This window comes from Stenella coeruleoalba, assembly GCF_951394435.1.
Source record: "Stenella coeruleoalba genome assembly, chromosome: 2".
Lineage (NCBI taxonomy): Eukaryota > Metazoa > Chordata > Mammalia > Artiodactyla > Delphinidae > Stenella > Stenella coeruleoalba.
In genome coordinates this window covers 169,619,569-169,643,830 of record NC_137147.1, presented here as the reverse complement: position 1 = coordinate 169,643,830, position 24,262 = coordinate 169,619,569, and the positions used below count along the sequence as shown (strand labels likewise).

At 36.6% G+C, this 24,262-nt stretch overlaps 1 protein-coding gene across 5 annotated transcripts in view; it reads right to left on the bottom strand.

Moving 5' to 3' along the window:
* Nucleotides 1-2,498: 2,498 nt before the first annotated feature.
* The window catches only part of SPAG6 (sperm associated antigen 6), a 73,389-nt gene continuing 51,625 nt past the window's right edge, over nt 2,499-24,262 (bottom strand). For 4 of the 5 annotated variants that reach the window (XM_079912825.1, XM_079912828.1, XM_079912827.1 and 1 more), the window contains 3 exons: nt 18,816-18,932; nt 16,757-16,902; nt 2,499-2,849 (listed from right to left, as the gene is read on the bottom strand). In XM_079912825.1, the coding sequence (XP_079768951.1) occupies nt 2,780-2,849; nt 16,757-16,902; nt 18,816-18,932 (333 nt within the window). In that variant the 3' untranslated portion in view covers nt 2,499-2,779. The remainder of the gene's footprint in view (nt 2,850-16,756; nt 16,903-18,815; nt 18,933-24,262) is intronic. The other variant, XM_079912829.1, reaches the window with a different exon arrangement.

Here is a 24,262-nt window from a genome sequence, read left to right as displayed (position 1 = left end):
CAACCTCCTGTAACTATGAGGTTGTCATTTGTTTTTACATACTGAATGAAATATGCCTGTTTGGTGTTCAGTGTCTTGTGCCTATTTTACTCCCTGTGTCTGGGCAAATGTGTTTATATTAGAAAACTCCATGAGGGCAGGAAATTTAGCTTTTCTTTATAATAAATCATCTGGAATAAACTCTACTGATCTAAGAGTATGGGGCCTGGTGTGCCCAACTGCCGGCCAAAATGTGTAATCTGTCACTGGCTGTCAGATTGCCCATAAATCACATATTGGTTTGCACAGAAGAGTTTACAAAATTGTTACATGCATCATTGCAAGTTATCTTCATAGGCACCTTATGAGTCTGCTGAGCAAGTATTATCACCTTTACTATTTAACAGACATGATCAGAACCCAAACTTTCACCATCTCCTTTCAGGTACCACTGATACACAACAGGTGAACTGAATGAATAATAATAAGGTTCAACCAATAATAAGATTCAACCATTCTATTCCTGAAATGATAAAAATAAACTGTTGTTCATGTAAGCTAAATGAGATATCCTAATGATAGTTGAATTTTAAATAAACTGCAGGGGGTGGGGAGGGGAAACAGAGGATTGGAATTGACAAAATTCAAACCAGGAGTGAAAATAACAAAGAATACCATCAGTGAGAGACACTATTTTTCCTCTAGCACAAATAGAAAATATTTTTTTAAAAGTCTCATAATAGACTTTGCAAAGAATAAAGAAAGCTTCATTTTGCTTTAAGTGTTTTATGTCAAGAAACATTGCATAGCATATATTTTCCAAATTGCATATGAACAACTTAAAGCACCCATTCAAATTCCACTAAATATTTTTATTTTTCTTAGCTTAAAACTATTTGATAAGTACGAAATGATTTAAGAAGTGAAAAATTTCAAATACAACATACAATAGCAAGAAATACATAATAGGAAATTCACCATTCCCATAACATTTGAGGAGGTCTTAGAGCAGATGGACTAATTTCTGTCATTATTAATGAAGAAAGATGGAAACCACCTTTATTTTCTCAGTTTGTTAAAAGGTTCATAAGAGAAGCTGGGAAGGCAGGAAGGAGAGAAAGGGAAGCTACAAAACTGAGGATAAAGATTACATTTTCTTATGCAATGGATCTAAGAGATTACTGCAAGGAAACAAAATAGGCCCTTTTCCAAAAAAACTGCAGGCAATTCTAGACTGATACAAGGCAAAAAGAAATGGGGTAATCTTGGGTATGATGAAATTTAAAAATATACAACAAAGCTATGGACTGTTAGGAAATGATGACAGAGATGAATCCAGAAAATACCAAAAATAAATGGGTAGGTTTCTTTTTAGAGGGGAAAAAAAAAGAGTCTGAGAAGGAAACCTGAAGGCCAACCAGACTGGAAACAGTGTGTCCAAGGGGCTCTCTGGTTACCATTTACTTCCTCTCCAGGCCTCCAGGGGAGATCACTGTAAAGAATGTCCTTTAGATTAAAAAAAAGACACAGTTGCCAACTAACCAAGACTCCTGAGTCTAATCACATATTCCCCAAGGTCAGAAACACTACATAGGAAAAATGAAAAGGACAGTTCTAGTGCTGTTTTTATTGAAAATTTTATCACAACTCCCTCTTACCCTCCTTTCAGCTCCGTTTGTGAAAATGTAAATTCTGAGTCGGACAGTATTCTTTTCAAATTTTTCCTTAAATCCCTGAAAATCTGACTTTTGAAACCTGGGAATGTGAAGCTAGGACAAGGGAACGCTGAGGACCCATTTTATTTGTTTGCTTCCTTGTTTATTCATGAGCAGGGCTAGACTAAGAAGAAACCTTTCAATGAAAATGGAAAGCATGCCTGCAATAGTATAGTGCTTAATATTGACTTCTACCCCGTCCAGCCCCAAGAAAGGTAAGGAACAGTTTAGGTAGGGTAAGAAGAGGTTTAGGAAGCTTAGGATGAAGAGGAGACTTCCTAAATTTTAGGAAAACCTGGCAGGTTATCGATAGATTCCATGTGTTCGGCTAACACATTTGTGTAACCAGCATCAGTATGTTTTTCAAATGCCCTGTACTTCGTCATCAGCGTCCTCTTTCAGCTAGTACTTCCCTTGGATATCCTACTGTGGAATTTGCAAGGCCAGCCTTCCTTGCCTGTGCCTGTGAGGAATTGGCAAAATAATTAAGAGGTGTTTTTTCTTTGCGGTACGCGGGCCTCTCACTGTTGTGGCCTCTCCCGTTGCGGAGCACAGGCTCCGGATGCGCAGCTCAGCGGCCATGGCTCACGGGCCCAGCCACTCCGCGGCATGTGGGATCTTCCCGGACCGGGGCACGAACCCGTGTCCCCTGCATCGACAGGCGGACTCTCAACCACTGTGCCACCAGGGAAGCCCATAATTAAGAGTTTTTGAACACCATCTTTCATCTGTATCTAGTTGGAAGAGTGTGTGTGTGTGTGTGTGTGTGTGTGTGTGTGTGTGTGTGTGTGTGTGTGTGTGTATGTGTGTGTGTGGTCTTTAATGGAACAATAACTAATGCCTTAGATCCTTTAATGTCTTAAAAATTTACCTTTAGAGCATATCCTATGCAAATGACCATGAAGAGTTCCTCATACATTCAAGCCACTAATTTTTAAAGTATTCCATAAATTTAGAAAATATCCAAAGGTTTTTCACAGTGAATAAATCTAGAATGCATTTAGTTCAAATATTTAGAAAGAGCTTTAACAACTATCATTCATAATTACTCTGCTGTGAGTTCAAGTATAAAAATGTAACTTTTCTCAGTTGGTAAATGGTTGATAGCTGTCCACTCTCTGCAGAAGTATATCTGAATATCCAGGGGAATAATACCTGAAAAAGAAAATTTTCTATTAGATCTTTGTGAAAAGATTCGGCACAGTAGGCAAAAAAGATTTAATATAAGATATTTATCTGAAATAATTCTCTGAGTGAAACCTCTAGTACACTGACCAGTTATGCTCCAGGAATGCTTTGTGCATGAGCGTAGAGATGATCAAGGAAGAGAACGACAGCTCACAAGACTGCCAGATAAACAGCAAACATTTAAGGGATATCAATGCAATGGCAAAGGTGTATTTTCAAAGCCAGGAACTTGGATCCAGTAACGTATTTTATTACAGAGACTCTGTTTTCATTATGTCAAGTGACTGATGTTGCTTTCATGATTGTAGCTAATAGGTGTTTTTGGTAAGTTAGACAACACAGTCTATCATTACTAATCAACTTCCGCATTCTTACTACCCTACAGATTATTCTCAACGTATGTTTTTCCAAAATTAATTAATTAATTTATTTTTGGCTGCATTGGGTCTTCGTTGCTGCACGCGAACTTTCTCTAGTTGCGGCGCGCGGAGGCTACTCTTCATTTCGGTTCACGGGTTTCTCATTGTGGAGGCTTCTCTTGTTGCGGAGCACGGGCTCTAGGTGCACGGGCTTCAGCAGTTGTGGCACAAGGGCTCAGTAGTTGTGGTTTGCGGGCTCAGTAGTTGTGGCACGTGGGCTTAGTTGCTCTGCGGCATGTGGGATCTTCCTGGACCAGAGCTCAAACCCATGTCCCCTGCATTGGCAGGCGGATTCTCAACCACTGTGCCACCAGGGAAGCGCTCAACATATGTTTTAATCAGATCTGGCTACCCATAAAAACAAAAATTTCTGGGAGTATAATTCACATTAAATAGCTATTTAATAAATAGTTTACAAATACTTCATCATACTAACCTAGGAAATAAATCCTTTTCGTTGGTTTTGGGCATCTATAGTACTATAAATTTACATGTATAAATTTATCATTTTATAAAATATATAGTATAAAAGTATTATATATATTGATTAATGCATTGTGAGATGCTTCACATACCATGAAAAGAATTTATATGCATATAAAAGTATGTCAAATAAAATTTGTCAGACATTCTAGAATATGCTAAATGGATAAAAATCTAGTAAGTATAATTTAAAATTTTCTAAAACATTCAAAGTAATTAAACCTCCTAAGGTGTTTTCTCCAAATAAAACCTAATATTCAAGACTTGCTTTATCCTTTGTTAATAAGCTTTACTTATCCTCAGATGCTTGACTTAAAAACTCATAATTTATATTACATTAATTTCTTCCACAATTTGTCAAGTTAACATGGATAAAACTGTGTTTTCTCAACAGTGTGCTTATAGGCAGTCATAGATAAACAGATACATGCATACATAAAGAGCTACCTTAAAGAATGTATCTCCACCAAAGGCCTCCTACCCTTGAAAAAAATTGTCTCTCAACAGTGAGTCTCTTCAAAGTATTCCTAAACCAAGGAAGTTACAACTGTTTCTCTCTGAGTCAGTCACAAATTTTAAGCAGGCCTCACCTCCCTGGGTCTTATAAATGTGTTAGACATGAGATAGGTACTTTTTTTAGAAATGGGAGAAAGTGGATTTAGAAAAAACCAAAACTTTAAAAATTGTGCTGTTTCATATGGTAGCCACTAGCTACATGTAGTTCTCGAGCCCTAGAAACATGACTGAGGAACTGAATTTGTATATTTAAGTTTAATTAAAAATATTAATAACTGATATTCAATTAGTTATTAGAAAAATTTTAGGTGTGCTTGGAACAACTTGTGAATCTACTTTTTCAACCGTAAACTTTATATAATCTAAATACAGATCATGTATTTCCAATGAAATTTAATATCTGAATTGAGATGCACTAGAAGTGATAAAATACCCACCAGATTTCAAGAACTTAGTACAAAAAATGTAAAATAGCTGATTGATAATTTTTATACTGATTACAAATTGAAATTATAAAGCTTAGATATATTGGGCTAACAAAAATATATCATTAATATTTATTTACCCTGTTTCATTTTACTTTTTAAAATGTGGCTACTAGAAAATTTTAAATGACATATGTGGCTAATATTATATTTCTGTTGGACAGTATTGCTTTAAAATAAAGGTCCCCAATAAATAAATTAGGACCTACCTATAATTCTTGAGGTTTTACCTGGCTAATTGCCAAGCTAGTTGCCACTGTATACCTGTCTCTCCAGGGACCTCAGCGATGCCACATCTCCAGGATTCCCCACGGGGAAGGAAATGTGCTCAGGACTTATACTTCTCACCCTCTCAGCAGGGTGTACATTTATCACTACCTAACTTCTCATAAATGCATGCAGACCACGTATGTATCTCAGTGTATGGACCCATAAATAAGTACATCAAGTTACCCATTAACTGTCAGAAATCTCATTCCAGCTGGAATCTGTCTGATGCTAAGGAATTCTTTTGGATTTTTTTTTTGGTCTATTTTTATTTAAGGAAACTTCATACTGTTTTCCATAGTGGCTCCACCAATTTACATCCCCACCAACAGTACACGAGGGTTCCCTTTTCTCTACACCCGCTCTAGCATACATTGTCTGTAGACTTTTTTTTTTGATTCTTTGTACATTTGTTTGTCTTCAGAATGTACTCCAAAAATGGAGTTATATTTAAAATATTGTGTTCTTAAGTCATTTAAGATAATTACTTTTACAAACAATAAGAAAATAGTAAAATTGGCTTCTGTTTCTAAATTCTTAGGAATTGCTGGGATTTTTTTTCTATTTGATTTATTTTTAATATTTTTAAAATTTTTAAAATTTAATTTTATTTAATTTTATTTATTTATTTATTTTTGCGGTACGCAGGCCTCTCACTGTTGTGGCCTCTCCTGTTGCGGAGCACAGGCTCCGGACGTGCAAGCTCAGCAGCCATGGCTCATGGGCCCAGCCGCTCCGCGGCATGTGGGATCTTCCTGGGCCGGGGCACGAACCTGTGTCCCCTGCATCGGCAGGCATCGGCAGGCGGACTCTCAACCGCTGCACCACCAGGGAAGCCTTAATTTTATTTTTTTATACAGCAGGTTCTTATTAGTCATCAATTTAAAACACGTCAGTGTATACATGTCAATCCCAATCGCCCAATTCATCACACCACCACCACCACCCCCCCGCCGCTTTCCCCGCTTGGTGTCCATACGTTTGTTCTCTACATCTATGTCTCAATTTCTGCCCTGCAAACCAGTTTACCTGTACCATTATTCTAGGTTCCACATATATGCATTAATATACGATAGTTGTTTTTCTCCTTCTAACTTAACTTCACTCTGTATGATAGTCTCTAGATCCATCCACGTCTCAACAAATGACGCAATTTCGTTCCTTTTTATGGCTGAGTAATAGTTCATTGTGTATATATACCACTTCTTCTTTATCCATTCATCTGTTGATGGGCATTTAGGTTGCTTCCATGACCTGCTTATTGTAAATAGTGCTGCAGTGAACACTGGGGTGCATGTGTCTTTTTGAATTATGGTTTTCTCTGGGTATATGCCCAGTAGTGGGATTGCTGGATCATATGGTAATTCTATTTTTAGTTTTTTAAGGAACCTCCATACTGTTCTCCATAGTGGCTGTATCAATTTACATTCCCACCAATTCTTCAAGAGGGTTCCCTTTTCTCCACACCCTCTCCAGCATTTCTTGTTTGTAGATTATCTGATGATGCCCATTCTAACTGGTGTGAGGTGATACCTCATTGTAGTTTTGATTTGCATTTCTCTAATAATTAGTTATGCTGAGCAGTTTTTCATGTGCTTCTTGGCCATCTGTATGTCTTCTTTGGAGAAACGTCTATTTAGGTCTTCTGCCCATTTTTGGATTGGGTTGTTTGGTTTTTTAATATTGAGTTACATGAGCTGTTTATATATTTTGGAGATTAATCCTTTGTCCATTGATTCATTTGCAAATATTTTCTCCCATTCTGAGGGTTGTCTTTTCATCTTGTTTATGGTATCCTTTGCTGTGCAAAAGCTTTGAAGTTTCATTAGGTCCCATTTGCTTATTTTTGTTTTTATTTCCATGACTCTAGGAGGTGGATCAAAAAAGATCTTGCTGTGATTTATGTCAAAGAGTGTTCTTCCTATGTTTTCCTCTAAGAGTTTTATAGTGTCCGGTATTACATTTAGGTCTCAAATCCATTTTGAGTTTATTTTTGTTTATGGTGTTAGGGAGTGTTCTAATTTCATTCTTTTACATGTAGCTGTCCAGTTTTCCCAGCACCACTTACTGAAGAGACTGTCTTTTCTCCAGTGTATATCCTTGCCTCCTTCGTCATAGATTAGTTGACCATAGGTGCGTGGGTTTATCTCTGGGCTTTCTATCTTGTTCCGTTGATCTGTTTCTGTTTTTGTGCCAGTGCCATATTGTCTTGATTACTGTAGCTTTATAGTATAGTCTGAAGTCAGGGAGTCTGATTCCTCCAGCTCTGTTGTTTTCCCTCAAGACTGCTTTGGTTATTTGGGGTCTTTTGTGTCTCCATACAAATTTTAAGATTTTTTTCTTCTAGTTCCGTAAAAAATGCCATTGGTAATTTGATAGGGATTGCACAGAATCTGTAGATTGCTGTGGGTAGTATAGTCATTTTCACAATATTGTTCTTCCAATCCAAGAACATGGTATATCTCTCCATCTGTTTGTATCATCTTTAATTTCTTTCATCAGTGACATAGTTTTCTGCATACAGGTCTTTTGTCTCCCTAGGTAGGTTTATTCCTAGGTATTTTATTCTTTTTGTTGCAATGGTAAATGGGAGTGTTTCCTTAATTTCTCTTTCAGATTTTTCATCATTAGTGTATAGGAATGCAAGAGATTTCTGTGCATTAATTTTGCATCCTGAAACTTTACCAAATTCATTGATTAGCTCTAGTAGCTTTCTGGTGGCATCTTTAGGATTCTCTATGTATAGTATCATGTCATCTGCAAACAGTGACAGTTTTACTTCTTCTTTTCCAATTTGTATTCCTCTTATTTCTTTTTCTTCTCTGATTTCCGTGGCTAGGACTTCCAAAACTATGTTGAATAACAGTCGTGAGAGTTGACATCCTTGTCTTGCTCCTGATCTTAGAGGAAATGCTTTCATTTTTTCACCACTGAGAATGATGTTTGTGGTGGGTTTCTCATATATGTCCTTTATGATGTTGAGGTAGGTTCCCTCTATGCCCAGTTTCTGGAGAGTTTTTATCATAAATGGGTGTTGAATTTTGTCAAAAGCTTTTTCTGCATCTATTGAGATGATCATATGGTTTTTTGTTTTTGTTTTTTTTTTTTTTTGCGGTACGCCGGCCTCTCACTGTTGCAGCCTCTCCCGTTGCGAAGCGCAGGCTCTGGACGCGCAGGCTCAGCGGCCATGGCTCATGGGCCCAGCCGCTCCGCGGCATGTGGGATCTTCCCGGACCGGGGCACAAACCCGTGTCCCCTGCATCGGAAGGCGGACTCTCAACCACTGCGCCACCAGGGAAGCCCCGATCATATGGTTTTTATTCTTCAATTTGTCAATATGGTGTATCACATTGATTGATTTGCATACATTGAAGAATGCTTGCATCCCTGGGATAAATCCCATTTGATCATGGTGTATGATACTTTTAATGTGTTGTTGGATTCTGTTTGCTAGTATTTTGTTGAGGATTTTTGCATCTATATTCATCAGTAATATTGGTCTGTAATTTTCTTTTTTTGTAGTATCTTTGTCTGGTTTTGGTATCAGGGTCATGGTGGCCTCATATAGAATGAGTTTGGGAGTGTTCCTTCCTCTGCAATTTTTTGGAAGAGTTTGAGAAAGATGGGTGTTAGCTCTTCTCTGAATGTTTGATAGAATTCACCTGTGAAACCATCTGGTCCTGGACTTTGTTTGTGGGAAAATTATTTATTTATTTATTTGTTTGCGGTACACGGGCCTCTCTCTGTCGCAGCCTCTCCCGTTGCGGAGCACAGGCTCCGGACGCGCAGGTTCAGTGGCCATGGCTCACGGGCCCAGCTGCTTGGCGGCATGTGGGATTCTCCCAGACCGGGGCATGTACCTGTGTCCCCTGCATTGGCAGGCAGACTCTCAACCACTGCGCCACCAGGGAAGCACTGTTGGAAGATTTTTAATCACAGTTTCAATTTCATTACTTGTGATTGGTCTGTTCATATTTTCTATTTCTTCCTGGTTCAGTCTTGGAAGGTTATACCTTTCTAAGAATTTGTCCATTTCTTCCAGGTTGTCCATTTTATTGGCATAGAGTTGCTTGCCGTAGTCTCTTAGGATGCTTTATATTTCCGCAGTGTCTGTTGTAACTTCTCCTTTTTCACTTCCAATTTTATTGATTTGAGTCCTCTCCCTCTTTTTCTTGGTGAGTCTGGCTAATGGTTTATCAATTTTGTTTATCTTCTCAAAGAACCAGCTTTTAGTTTTATTGATCTTTGCTATCTTTTTCTTTGTTTCTATTTCATTTATTTCTGCTCTGATCTTTATGATTTCTTTCCTTCTGCTAACTTTGGGGTTTTTTTGTTCTTCTTTCTCTAATTGCTTTAGGTGTAAGGTTAGATTGTTTATTTGAGAGTTTTCTTGTTTCTTGAGGTAGGCTTGTATAGCTATAATCTTCCTTCTTAGAACTGCTTTTGCTGCATCCCATGGGTTTGGGATCATCATGTTTTCATAGTCATTTGTCTCTAGGTATTTTTTGATTTCCTCTTTGATTTCTTCAGTGATCTCTTGGTTATTTAGTAATATATTGTTTAGCCTCCATGTGTTTGTGTTTTTTACGTTTTTTTCCCTGTAATGCATTTCTAATCTCATAGAGTTGTGGTCAGAAAAGACGCCTGATATGATTTCAATTTTCTTAAATTTACTGAGGCTTGATTTGTGACCCAAGATGTGATCTATCGTGGAGAATGTTCCGTGCGCACTTGAGAAGAAAGGGTAATCTGTTGTTTTTGGATGGAATGTCCTATAAGTATCAATTAAATCTATCTGGTCTATTGTGTCATTTAAAGCTTCTGTTTCCTTATTTATTTTCATTTTGGATGATCTGTCCATTGGTGAAAGTGAGGTGTTAAAGTCCCCCACTATTATTGTGTTACTGTTGACTTCCTCTTTTAGAGCTGTTAGCAGTTGCCTTATGGACTGAGGTGCTCCTACGTTGCGTGCATATATATTTATAATTGTTATATCTTCTTCTTAGATTGATCCCTTGATCACTATGTAGTGTCCTTCTTTGTCTCTTATAACATTCTTTATTTTAAAGTCTATTTTATCTGATATGAGTATTGCTACTCCAGCTTTCTTTCGATTTCCGTTTGCGTGGAATATCTTTTTCCATCCCCTCACTTTCAGTCTGAATGTGTCCCTAGGTCTGAAGTGGGTCTCTTGTAGGCAGCATATATATGGGTCTTGTTTTTGTATCCATTCAGCGAGCCTGTGTCTTTTGGTTGGAGCATTTAATCCATTCACATTTAGGGTAATTATCAATGTGTATGTTCCTATGACCATTTTCTTAATTGTTTTGGGTTTGTTTTTGTAGGTCCTTTTCTTCCCTTGTGTTTTCCACTTAGAGAAATTCCTTTAGCATTTGTTGTAGAGCTGGTTTGCTGGTGCTGAATTCTCTTAGCTTTTGCTTGTCTGTAAAGCTTTTGATTTCTCCATTGAATCTGAATGAGATCCTTGCTGGGTAGAGTAATCTTGGTTGTAGGTTCTTCCCTTTCATCACTTTAAGTATATCATGCCACTCCCTTCTGGCTTGTAGAGTTTCTGCTAGAAATCAGCCGTTAATCTTATGGGAGTTCCCTTGTATGTTGTCATTTTTCCTTTGCTGCTTTCAATAATTTTTCTTTGTCTTTAATTTTTGCCAATTTGATTACTATGTGTCTTGGCGTGTTTCTCCTTGGGTGTATCCTGTATGGGACTCTCTGCACTTCCTGGACTTGGGTGGCTATTTCCTTTCCCATGTTAGGGAAATTTTCGACTATAGTCTCTTCAAATATTTTCTCTGGTCCTTTCTCTCTCTCTTCTCCTTCTGAGACCCCTATAATGCGAATGTTGTTGCATTTAATGTTGTCCCAGAGGTTTCTTAGGCTATCTTCATTTCTTTTCATTCTTTTCTCTTTATTCTGTTCCACAGCAGTGAATTCCACCATTCTGTCTTCCAGGTCACTTATCCGTTCTTCTGCCTCAGTTATTCTGTTATTGATTCCTTCCAGTGTAGTTTTAATTTCAGTTATTGTATTGTTTATCTCTGTTTGTTTGTTCTGTAATTCTTCTAGGTCTTTGTTAAACATTTATTGCATCTTCTCGATCTTTGCTTCCGTTCTTTTTCCGAGGTCCTGGATCATCTTCACTATCATTATTCTGAATTCTTTTTCTGGAAGATTGCCTATCTCCACTTCATTTAGTTGTTTTTCTGGGGTTTTATCTTGTTCCTTCATCTGGTACATAGCCCTCTGATTTTTCATCTTGTCTATTTTTCTGTGAATGTGATTTTTGTTCCACAGGCTGCAGGATTGTAGCTCTTCTTGCTTTTTCTGTCTGTCCTTTGGTCGCTAAGGAATTCAAAAGTAGCTTCTCATCAGGAAAAAGTTTGGAATCCCTACCTTAGCAATTAAAAGCAATTTAAATCTAATCAGAACAATCTTTATTTATGTCTTTTATACTTGCAAAAATGAAACAAATATTTGCTTGCTATGCATTTATCATCAAAACAAATAGTGAAAAAATAAGTGGCCATGTGCTGCTACATAAGTTTCTCCATTTTTATTATAATGTTAAATTTGATCTAGCTAATAATGTGACTTAACATGGATAGAAAAAAGAACAAGAATAATATGCCTTAGTGTAGGTATGTTTGGGTTTATCTTGTTTGGGACCCTCCTGTACCTGAATATCTGTTTCCTTGGTGTTGGGAAAGCTGGACAGCCACATGTAAATCAATAAAGTTAGAACACTCCCTCATATCATACATAAAAATAAACTGGAAATGGCTCAAAGACTTAAATATAAGACATGGCACCATAAAACTCCTAGAAGAGAACATAGGCAAAACATTTTCTGACATAAATTGTAGCAATGTTTTCTAAGGCCAGTCTCCCAAGGCAACAGAAATAAAAGCAACAATAAACAAATGGGACCTAATCAAACTTATAAGGTTCTGTAAGCAAAAGAAACCGTACACAAAATGAAAAGTCTATGGACTGGGGGAAAATATTTGCAAACGATGCGACCAACAAGGGCTTAATTTCCAAAATATACAAATAGCTCATATAACTCAATAACAAAAAAACCAATCAAAAAATGGGCAGAACACCTCAGTAGACATTTCTCCAAAGATGACACACAGATGTCCGACAGGCACATGAAAAGATGTTCAACATTGCTAATTATTAGAGAAATGCAAATAAAAACTACAATGAGATATCACCTCATACTGGTCAGAATGGCCATCATTAAAAAGTCTACAAATAACAAATGCTGGAGAGAGTGTGGAGAAAAAATCCTCCTACATTGTTGATGGGAATGTAAATTGGTGCAGCCACTGTGGAAAACAGCATGGAGGTTCCTTAAAACCTAAAAATAGAGCTACCATACGATCCAGCAATAACACTCCTGGGCATATATCCAGACAAAACTATAATCTGAAAACATACATACACCCCAATATTCATAGAAGCACTATTTTCAGTAGCCAAGACATGGAAGCAACCTAAATGTCCATTGACAGATGAACAGATAAATATTTAGTGTATACACACACACACACACACACACACACACACACACACACACAATGGAATACTACTCAACCATATAAAAGAATGAAATGATGCCATTTGCAGCAACATGGATGGACCTAGAGATTATCATACTAAGTGAAGTAAGCCAGAAAGGGAAAGACAAATACCATATGATATCACTTACATGTGGAATCTAAAATATGATACAAATGAACTTATTTACAAAACAGAAACAGACTCACAGACATAGAAAACAAACTTATGGTTACCAGTGGGGGCAGGGGATGGGGAAGGGATAAATTCAGAGTTCGAGATTAGCAGACACAAACTACTAAATATGAAATAGATAAACAACAAGGTCCTACTGTATAGCACAGGGAACTATATTCAATATCCTGTAATAAACCATAATGGAAAAGAATATGAAAAAGAATATATGAATATATCTGAATATACATATATATATATGAATCACTTTGCTGTACACCAGAAACTAACACAACGTTGTAAATCAACTGTATTTCAACTTTAAAAAAAAGAAAAAGAACAAGAAGAGGGGTGCCCACTGAGGACAATAACAGATATTTACTGAATTGAATTCTTCCTATCTGTGAACCCTGTGGCTAATCCTAATAGCCTCTCACTTAATCCTAATAGCAACTCTGTGAAGTAGGTAATTATTCACATTTTACACATGAGAAAACTGGTTAAGAGGGTTAAGTAATATCTTCAAAGTCACAGTTAGCAAGTCGTTTGGACTGAGATAGGAACTTAGATCTGTTTGATACCTAAGTCCGAGCTTTTAGCCATACTCCTCATGAAAGAACCAAAATGAACCTCCAAAAAAGAACTGGAAATGCCTTTCCTCTGGCTATCACCCTACTTCTTCCTGGCCTTTAAGAATATAGGGGAGTTAACTCATCCTAGACCCATGTAGAATTTAGGTTACTGCAATACCTGTTATCACACCAGAAATGGGCTGAACGGAAGACTGTATGCATGCCTTGCCCCCCGGTTTAGGCAGAGATCCAGAAGACAACAGCTGTGGAGTGGCCCGGGATTAGAACTTATGTCTTCTAACATCTTGTCCTGGGCGCCTTCCCTCTCATCATACCAACCACCTTTATTAAACATTTTTAAAGATTACTAAAATCAGAAGGCAACTGAAATAAATGTTTAGGCTGAAAACAGCTGAGAGAATGTATCCACTGATAATCTGTCTTACAAAGAATAATTCTAAAATAGTCACCAAGTCATTTTTGAGAATTATGACAGCAAAAGTTAAACAATTTTGAGATTATATTTGTCTGCTTTCATAGGAAGGCAAATTTTCAGAGATTTCTATAAAACTCCTCTAAGTTCTATAGAGCCCAATGCTTTAAAAAAATATATGTAAGAAACTTGAAAAAGTTAGCCAGCTAACCAAAATTCTTCATGATAATTAGCCAGATCCCAGAATATGAGAAGTGGAAATTTTACAATGGTATTTTGACAAAGAACCAGATCAAATTCTAACACGACAGAGTTTTTTATTTCCCCTGGTGCCCTGTAAACTAATCCTAGAAATTAGTGGAAAGAAGACTTCTATTCAAGAAAGCACCTTACCATTGGTCAATTCTAATAGGTCACTCCATTTGGGGGACCAGTTAGTTCACTTCTTCCATTTTTCTATAATTCTGTTTATGTTAGAAAATTGCATAGAAAGTTATTTTAAACTTATGTAAAATAGCATTCTTCCTGAAGGGACATACATTCCATGCACAAAAATTAACTTTATTTTCTTCATAAAAGGTTTTCATATTTCCTTCATTTAGTGGGTTCACACATATTTATATGTTATACAACCTTTTTGGTATGTTATTTTATTTATATATTATACATAGTATATATACATGTTATGATATACTACTCCTTTGATGTATTTTATATATATTAATACTTTCAAAGCTAATTTATTGGAACTCTTTTGGTCAAGAAGTTCTCATAAACCTCCCCAAAGTGAATGAATTTGTACACCTCTGGAAAGAATTTACCGGCAGAGTATATGTGAATATAAAACAAATTTCAATCTTAAAATTATTTTCGTGCTTTTAAAATCAATGTTACCATATGTATTAAAAACCACTGATATTAAATAGGAAGAATACTCCCAGAGTAATGGAAATAAAAACAAAAATAAACAAGTGGGACCTAATTAAACTCAAAAGCTTTTGCACATCAAAGGAAACCATAAACAAAATGAAAAGACAACCCACAGATTGGGAGAAAGTATTTGCAAATGATGTGACCGACAAAGGATTAGTCTCCAAAACTTATAAACAGCTCATGTGGCTTAATATCATCAAAACAAACAACCCCAGTCAAAAAATGGGTGGAAGACCTAAATAGACATTTCTCCAGAGATGACATACAGATAGCCAAGAAGCACATGAAAAGATGTTCAACATCACTAATTATGAGAGAAATGCAAATCAAAACTACAATGAGACATCACCTCACACCAGTCAGAGTGGCTATCATCAAAAAATCCACAAACAATATATGCTGTAGAGGGTGTGGAGAAAAGGGAACCCTCTTACACCATTGGTGGGAATGTAAATTGGTACAGCCACTATGGAGAACAGTCTGGAAGTTCCTTAAAAAACTAAAAATAGAACTACCATATGACCCAGCAATCCCACTCCTGACCATATATCCAGAGAAAAACATGCTCCAAAAGGATATATGCACCCCAGTGTTCACTGCAGCACTGTTTACAACAGCCAAGACATGGAAGCAACCTAAATGTCCATCAACAGAGGAATGGATAAAGAAGATGTGGTACATAAATACAATGGACGATTACTCAGCCATTAAAAAGAATGAAATAATGCCATTTGCAGCAACATGGACCGAGCTAGAGATTGTCATACTGAGTGAAGTTAAGTCAGACAGAGAAAGAGAAATATCGTATGATATCACTTATATGTGGAATCTAAGAAGAAATGATACAAATGAACTTATTTACAAAACAGAAACAGACTCACAGACTTAGAGAATGAACTTATGGTTACCGGGGGGAAGGGTGAGGGGAAGGGATAGTTAGGGAGTTTGTGACTGACATGTAAACACTGCTGTATTTAAAATGGATAACCAACAAGGACCTACTGTATAGCACAGGGAACTCTGCTTAATATTATGTAACAACCTAAATGGGAAAAGAATTTGAAGAAGAATAGATACATGTATATGTATAACTGAATCACTTTGCTGTACACCTGAAACTATCACAACACTGTTAATCAACTATATGCCAATAAAAAATAAAAAGTTTAAAAAATAAATAAATTGAAGAAAAATAAATAGGAAGAATAGTTTACATAACATATAAATTATAACAAATTTTAAAAATTGGAATTTGTAATCTCTAATATTAAGAGAAAATAAGAAATGAGCGTAGTATTAGAAAAATATAGATAAATATAGCCTTTAATTCTGCATGTTTTGTGGACATTTTTCAAGATTCAGTTGCTTAATAATTCTATCTGTACTTGGTAACTTTGTTTTTATTTATTTGGGATTTAGTGGTAGAGTTCTCTTTTAGGCTTACAGGGACTGAGGTTTAGGTTTAATGCCCTGAAACCAACCTCATTAAAAAAATTAATCTTGAGAAAAACTTCCTGCTACATTACTATGAAGCATCTGCATTTCATAAAAAATATAATTTATTTAATTTTTTCAAACATAGATAGTAACTTTCTTTTTGCCATGCAACATCTCTTTCTTATTTGTAATACTCTCACCAATATGAATGGAGCTTAAGGCAGAGAAATAATATGCAGGGAACTATGAAAATCAGACTCTTTCTAAATCAGGTTCATATTAAAGATTGTTAATTTACTTTGAACTCTGTATTTGGGTACTCTTTAGTAAAGCATGTATTAAATTAGTACAGAAATATCTCAAATGGCATTCCAGTTTGATGTGGAAATGTATGTGTCACTCAGAACATAATTTAATTTGAGGGATAAAAGAGATCAAGAGAGAAGTAGAAGTATACACTGGTCTTATGTGCTATTTCAAAGTCCACATTTTGACACAGTAGATATAAAATCTAGGTTTGAGAACTGAAAAACTACATTATAACTTTGACCTTCTCAAAGTCCATTTTTCCCACCTTACTATTTCTTCTGGGTAACAGTTGTTAATACTGTTGATGTATTCTTGAAGGAGAGATCCAGGTTCTGCTTTTATCTCTTGAATCCTTTTAAGTCCACCACTTGTTACAAAAAGTCGTCGAGCTTTGCTATCATGCGGCAGCACCTTGAAAAGTGAAGCACATAAAAATGTCAGCTTTTCTTTTCCAAGTTGGATTTTTACTACTGAAAAGCAATAATATATCTGAGGAAATGCATAAGAGAATTTATGTCCAATATACCTGCAACATAATGAGCCTAAATTTGCTGATCATTGGAAGTAAAATGCAGCCTTTTTAGAAATTTCTTAACTTTTTATGTTGTGGAGATGGAATAAAGGCAATGAACAGGAGCAAAGATAATGGAGAGCCACTCATATACATACAAGGTAAAGCAGTATCTGTTCTTCTCTTATACAAACTGAAGGTCTCTCCAAGCTCCTTAACAAGGCACAGAGGGCCTTCTGTGACTCAGGTCCTAAACACCTCTCCAGCGTCCTTCCCTACCAAGCTCTATGCTAAATTTTATTTCAATAATCTCAAAGGGTGTGTCCAAACCATTTCTTGCCTTTGCCTATGCTGTTTCCTCTTCCTAGAATACCCTTCCACCCTCCACACACCTCCCCCATTACTTGGCTCACTCTTGCTTATCTTTTTTTTTTTTTTTTTGGCCACGCCACGTGGCATGCAGTATCTTAGTTCCCCAACCAGGGGTCGAACCAGTCCCCCCTGCAGTGGAAACAGGACCATCAGGAAATTCCCATTCTTGCTTATGTTTTAAGACTCAGCTCAGACGTCACCTCCTTTAAGAAACTTTCTCTGGGATAGCCCTATTCTCTTTTCGCAGGATGAGTTGGGTACTTTTCTTCTCTCATGGAATTCTATCTGTGCACTTGCCACATAATTTTTTTTTTTTTTTTTTTTGCGGTACGCGGGCCTCTCACTGTTGTGGCCTCTCCCGTTGCGGAGCACAGGCTCCGGACGCGCAGGCTCAGCAGCCATGGCTCACGGGCCCAGCCGCTCTGCGGCATGTGGGATCTTCCTGGACCGGGGCACGACCCCGTGTCCCCTGCATCGGCAGGTGGACTCTCAACCACTGCGCCACCAGGGAAGCCCTAAGCTAAACTCTTTATATATAACATCTCATTAACCTTTACAATGACCCTATAAATAGGTTCTTTTATTAACCCCATTTATGGGTAATCACACTAAGGTTTAGAGAGGTCAAGACTTGCTAAAGGCATTGCTGCTGGTAAATGGGGAATCCAGGCACCCCAGCTCCAGAGCCTGGGCTCACGGCCACAGTGGGATACTAATTCCAACAACCCTGTTTTCTTAAACCCAACCTCCTGAACACAGTTGATAGTTTAGGGTCCCCCTCCTGGCCATCCACAGCTGTGAGAACGCACTCACTCTCTCTCAGCCTCTGCTTTCAGCAGTCAGTCCCACTGGCTGAGCCCCTTCCAGCAGCTTGACCTTTCTACCTTACTACCTTGAATCTGCAGTGGTCTAAGAAATATGACAGCCACGTTTGTTAAAACTGTTCACAGAATAAGTCAATACACTCCAAGTGACTGTCTCAAAGCATCTCCGGTAAAGTGCATGCACGTTGCAAAAAATATTTCAGTGACTCAGAGACCTTTTACCTTTTCTTTATAAGATCTTCGCAGTGTTCCCAGATGAGTGAAACTAACAGACACTGGGAAAATTACCAAAAGTTACTTCTCAGTATAAATTATCTGCGCTATGAGGTTTTTATATGTTGACTCTTTACTCTCCAAGAACATAAAAAAGACAGTACAGAGGCTGTGAGGAAAATGTGAGGAAGAAGAAAGTGTGAATTAGTTATGTGTGAATTTTATTAGCTTATGTTAATTTTATTAACCTATTTTACCTTCCGTGTCAATATGATAGGTGAAAGTTAAGTAGTAAAACCCTGCCCCCATCTTACAGAAGAAAACATTGACCCAGCAGAAGCAACAAGTTAATACCCCATTTCAATTTTCTTCCCCCACTTCTAGGCTAAGAGAGCATGTCTTACCTTACTGAACTGTCCAACCACATACTTCAGAATATTGGGAGGAGCATCATACAGAAATGGCTCGAGAGCTGGTAAATAGGTGCATTTTTGTAGGATGTTCTTTATGGCTTTTTTACTCTATTGAAATACAAAGCAAAATACATACCAAAGTAAGTAATCAATGAAAGCTTGACAAGAATTCATGTCTTGTGTTCCTGGAATTTGAAAATGAAGTGAAGAGCTTGTGATGAACTTAACTGCTGTTGGTGACCAGGTCTACCAGCGGGATAGCGGAGATCACATCCACTGTACCATGCAGACAGCCTTACTCCAATTCTAACAGTTCTAAGCTGGTGATAGACTGCCAACTTATTAATCAAGAACTCTAATGACACTAGAAATCCACTGAGCTTCACTATCCTTCATCAAGAAATATACTTGAGTTTTGACTATAAACTTCTAGATCAGGATGTATATCATGATTAATAATCAGTTGTATTATCCAGCATGAAAGAAATATTAGTATATTAGTTAATTAAGATTTTGTTTACTTGTCAAGTTCTGGGTTTAAGATTTTTTTAACAACATTATTGAGATATAATTTACATACCAAAAATTCACTCATTTTAAAATCCATGTATTTTTAGTAAATTTACAGAGCTGTGCAACCATCACCACAATCTAATTTTAGAACATTTTCATCATCTCAAAAGAAACCTCGTGCCCGTTTATAGTTACATTCTTGTGGCTGTAAAGTAATATCTCATTATGGTTTTGATTTGCATTTCTATCATCACTAATGATGTTGAACATCTTTTCATGTGCTGATTGATCATTTGTTGGTGAAATGTCTATTCAGATCTTTTACCCATTTTTTAGTTGGGTTGTCCTCTTATTATTGAGTTGTAAGAGCTCTTTATATATTTTGAATACAAGTCCTTGCTTGAATATATGATTTGCAAGTAATTTTTCCAAGTCTGCAGCTTGTCTTTTCATTTTCTCAGTGATGTCTTCTGAAGCATACAAGTTTTTCATTTTGATGAAACCTAATTTATCAATGTTTTCTTTTATTACTTGTGCTTTAAGCGTCACTTCTAAGAAATCAATGCCTAATCCAAGGTTAAAAAGATTTACTTCTATGTTTTCTTCTAAGAGTTTTATAGTCTTAATTCTTATATTTAGACCTATTATCCATTTTTAGTTAATTCTGGTATATGGTATGAGACATGGGTCCAAATTAATATTTTTGTCTGAGGATATAATAATTATCCTAGTACAGTTTGCTGAAAAGACTATCCTTTTAACATTAAATTGCCTTGGCACCTTTGTGAAAAATCAACTGACCATAAAAGGGTCTATTTCAGATTTTCAATTCAATTACTACATTGATATATATGTCTTTCTGTAAGCAAGTACCACACTATCTTGATTCCTGTAGCTTTATAATAAATTTTGAAGTTGGGCAGTGTAAGTCTTTCTTTTTCAAGATTGTTTTGGCTAGTCTGAGTCCTTTGCATTTCCATATGAATTTTAGGATCAGCTTCTCAACTTCTGGGGGGAAAAAAGCCAGCTGGGATTTTGACAGGAATTGTATTGAATATGTAGATGGTTTTCACAATATTGAATTGCCATTTTAACAATATTGAATCTTCCAATCTGTGAACATGGAATGTCTCTTCATTTATTCAGATCTTTTTTAATTTTTTTTAGCAATGTTTTATAGTTTTCAGTGTACAAGTCTTATACTTTTCTTTTTTTTTTTTTTTTTTGCAGTACGCGGGCCTCTCACTGTTGTGGCCTCTCCCGTTGCAGAGCACAGGCTCCGGACGCGCAGGCTCAGCGGCCATGGCTCATGGGCCCAGCCGCTCCGCAGCATGTGGGATCCTCCCGGACCAGGGCACGAACCCGTGTCCCCTGCGTCAGCAGGCGGACTCCCAACCACTGCACCACCAGGGAAGCCCTTACACTTCTTTTGTTAAATTTATTCCTAAGTATTTTATTCTTTTTGATGCTATTGTGAATGAAACTATTTTCTTAACTTCATATTTGAATTACTCATTACTAAGATATGGAAATACAATTGATTTTTATATTGCTTTTATACCTAGTGATTTTGTTGAACTCTTATTAGTTCTAGTATTTGTGTATGTGTGTGTCTGTGTGTATTCCTTAGGATTTTCTACATATAAGATCACGTCATATTTTGGATTTAAAATGTATAAGCCTTTAGAAAATGTGCCTTATATTTGGTTATTTATGGCTGTGAACGAAATAAAATTGTTCCTACAACTTCATTTTGTGAATTGTACAGAAATTACATGGGGTCAACAAACCCTTTTATTTACCTAATTCAGGAAATCAAGTAAGGTGTTACTTTGAAATAATGAATGAGAGACTATGAATTTTGCTAAATGTCAGAGCATTTAGTAGCTAGTGCTTATCCTTAGACATATATAATACATGATGATGTGAGGGAAGGGGTCATGGGCTATCTACTTAGGGCAACTTGAGTTTGAGCCTGGTTTTCCTATGAACTAGCATAGCATCTACAGTTCTACATTCACTAATTTTTCTGATATTTCTAAAAACTGACTTCAGCCACACTGATCAAAGCTATTGTAAAAACCACAGTAAGTGACTAGCAATACTATCTTTTTTTTATCTCAACAACACACATAAGCGTAGTAATTAACAAAACACAACTGTCAATTCTAGGCAAACACTTGGTGCCACTTCACTTGTTTTTCACAGAAAATGAAAGGAGTAACAAAAAATTATTCACTGTTGCTTTCCTTAATGAATGATCTCTAATGAAAACTGCTTAAAATGAAAAATGTTTCTTATTCAAAAGTTAATTTTATTCTGAAAGCATTCTGACCCAAAGAGCTATAGTTATTTAAATGAGGGGGGCACATAGGAGTAAATCTTCATGACCTTGTGTTAGGCAAAGTCTTCTCAGATACAGCTCCAAAAGCACAAGCAGCAAAAGAAGAAAAATACACTGAACTTCGTTAAAACTTCCTTTTTAAATGTGCTCTAAACAATACCATCAACAAAGTGATAAGACAATCCACAGAATGGGAGAAAATATTTGTAAATCATACATCTGATAAGGATTTGTATCCAGAAATATATAAAGAACCCTTACAACTCAATAATAAAAAGATAAATAGCCCAATTTAAAAATGGGCAAAGGGTCTGATTAGACATTTCTCCAAAGACGATATACAAATGGCCAATAAGCACATGAAAAGATTTTCAGCATCATTAGCCGTCAAGGACATGCAAATCGAAACCAGAATGTGATACCAATTCACACCCACTAGGATGGCTATAATAAAAAACAAAGACGATAACAAGTGATGGCAAAGATGTGGAAAAATTAGAACCCTCATACATTGCTGGTGGGAATGTAAACTGGTACAGTCACATTGGAAAAGAGTTTGGCAGTTCCTCAAAATGTCAAAAAGAGTTATCATATGACCTAGCAAGTTCCATTCCTAGGTACATACCCAAGAGAAATGGAAACATACGTCCACACAAAACTTGCATAATAATGTTCATAGCAGCATTATTTATAATAGTCAAAGAGTAGAAACAACCCAATGTCTAAGCAGTGAACAGAAAAATAAAATGTGGTATATATCAATACAATGGAATATTATTTGGCAATTAAAAGGAACAAAATATTGATATATGCTATGACATGGATGAACCTTGAAACTTTAAGTGAGAGAAGCCAGGCACAAAAGGCCACATATATTGTATGGTTTCATTTAAATGAACTGTCCAGAAGAGGCAAATCCCCAAAGACAGATAGTAAATTAATGGTTGCCTGGGGCTAAACAGGAAGGATGTGGAGTGACTGATAATGGGAGAATGAAAATGTTCTAAAATTAGACTGTGGTGATGTTTGCACCTGTGAAGATACTAAAACCATTGAATTGTATAGTTTAAATGGGTAAATTATATGGTATATGAGCTATATTTCAATAAAGCTGCTAAAAATAAAGGGGAACAACCAAGACAATAAGAATACAATAATTAAATCAAATAATTATCTTAGAAATAGTTTTATAACTATTTGAATAGTTTTATAACCATCCAAATGCCAAATTAAGATGATACATTTCGATAGGATACCTCTGAATCAAAACAAGTGTAGTTGCCTGAATATTATCAAAATATATGTAGGTAAGCTGATTATATAAAAGATATATATTCTTTTCAGTTTTTACAAGGTATTTGAAATTACATAGGTGTATAGACAGTAAGGTTATGTGAAAATGTGCAAGAAATTCCAAGGGGCTGCTCCTTGGCTCTCTCTCATGGATCAGAACCAATTAGAGAATGCTTACAGAAGCTGACATGCCTTTGGGACAAAATGAACTTCAACATGGCCTTATAATTTGAAAGCTGCTACAGAGTAACAAATGAGAAACACGATTAGACAGTTCCTAAAGCTCTTGGATACATTTTCCCTACTGAGATAGTGTCACATCAAACAGATTTGGACTTTCACTCTAAAGCCTTTAAAACAACAACTGATAGAATCCAAGAGACCTTGGGGAAGAAAAGAAAAGGAATGATTAAGTCCCTACAATAAGAAAATATCTGGATGGATTTAAAGCCTTGGAAAGATTGTTGACAGGATAAAGATTGATAAATCACTTTTAATTTAATACCCACTGTATTTCCTGAAAGTAAATATTATATTAAATAAGGGCAAAAGGAATCTTCTATTAGTAAACCTAAATGTTTTAATAAAACCATCTTTATTAAACTAATACAAGATAAAAATTATCTGACTTCAAAAAGTAAAGTTATCAAACTTATTTTACTCTGGTGATATTTATACAACATAATATCATAATAACTCATTAAAAACCAAGTTATATAAACTTGGTAGCATGTAAATAGTATATAGTGCTCCCTCAGAGACTATTTGCAAGGGTTTCTCAAACTATAATTACTACTGACTCCACTATTAATTATTCATGCTCTAGCTGATGTAATCTTTTATTTCCCTGGATTACTAGAGGTAAGGGTGGGAAGGATGAGAAGTGAGGAGGAGGGAGGAGGGAAGAGGAGGAAGTGGGGAAGAGGAGAGGGAAGAGGGAGGAAGAAAGACAATTATGATAATGGGTTAAAGAAATATGCCACAAAAAGAGAACTACATACATAGGTTAAAATTATATGTAGGGCTTCCATGGTGGCGCAGTGGTTAAGAATCTGCCTGCCAATGCAGGGAACACGGGTTCGAGCCCTGGTCCAGGAAGATCCCACATGCTGCGGAGCAACTAAGCCCATGGGCAACAAGTACTGAGCCTGTGCTCTAGAGCCCATGAGCCACAACTATTGAGCCCTCATGCCACAACTACTGAAGCCCGTGCACCTAGAGCCCACGCTCTACAACAAAGAGAAGCCACCATAGTGAGAAGCCCACCCACCGCAATGAAGAGTAGCCC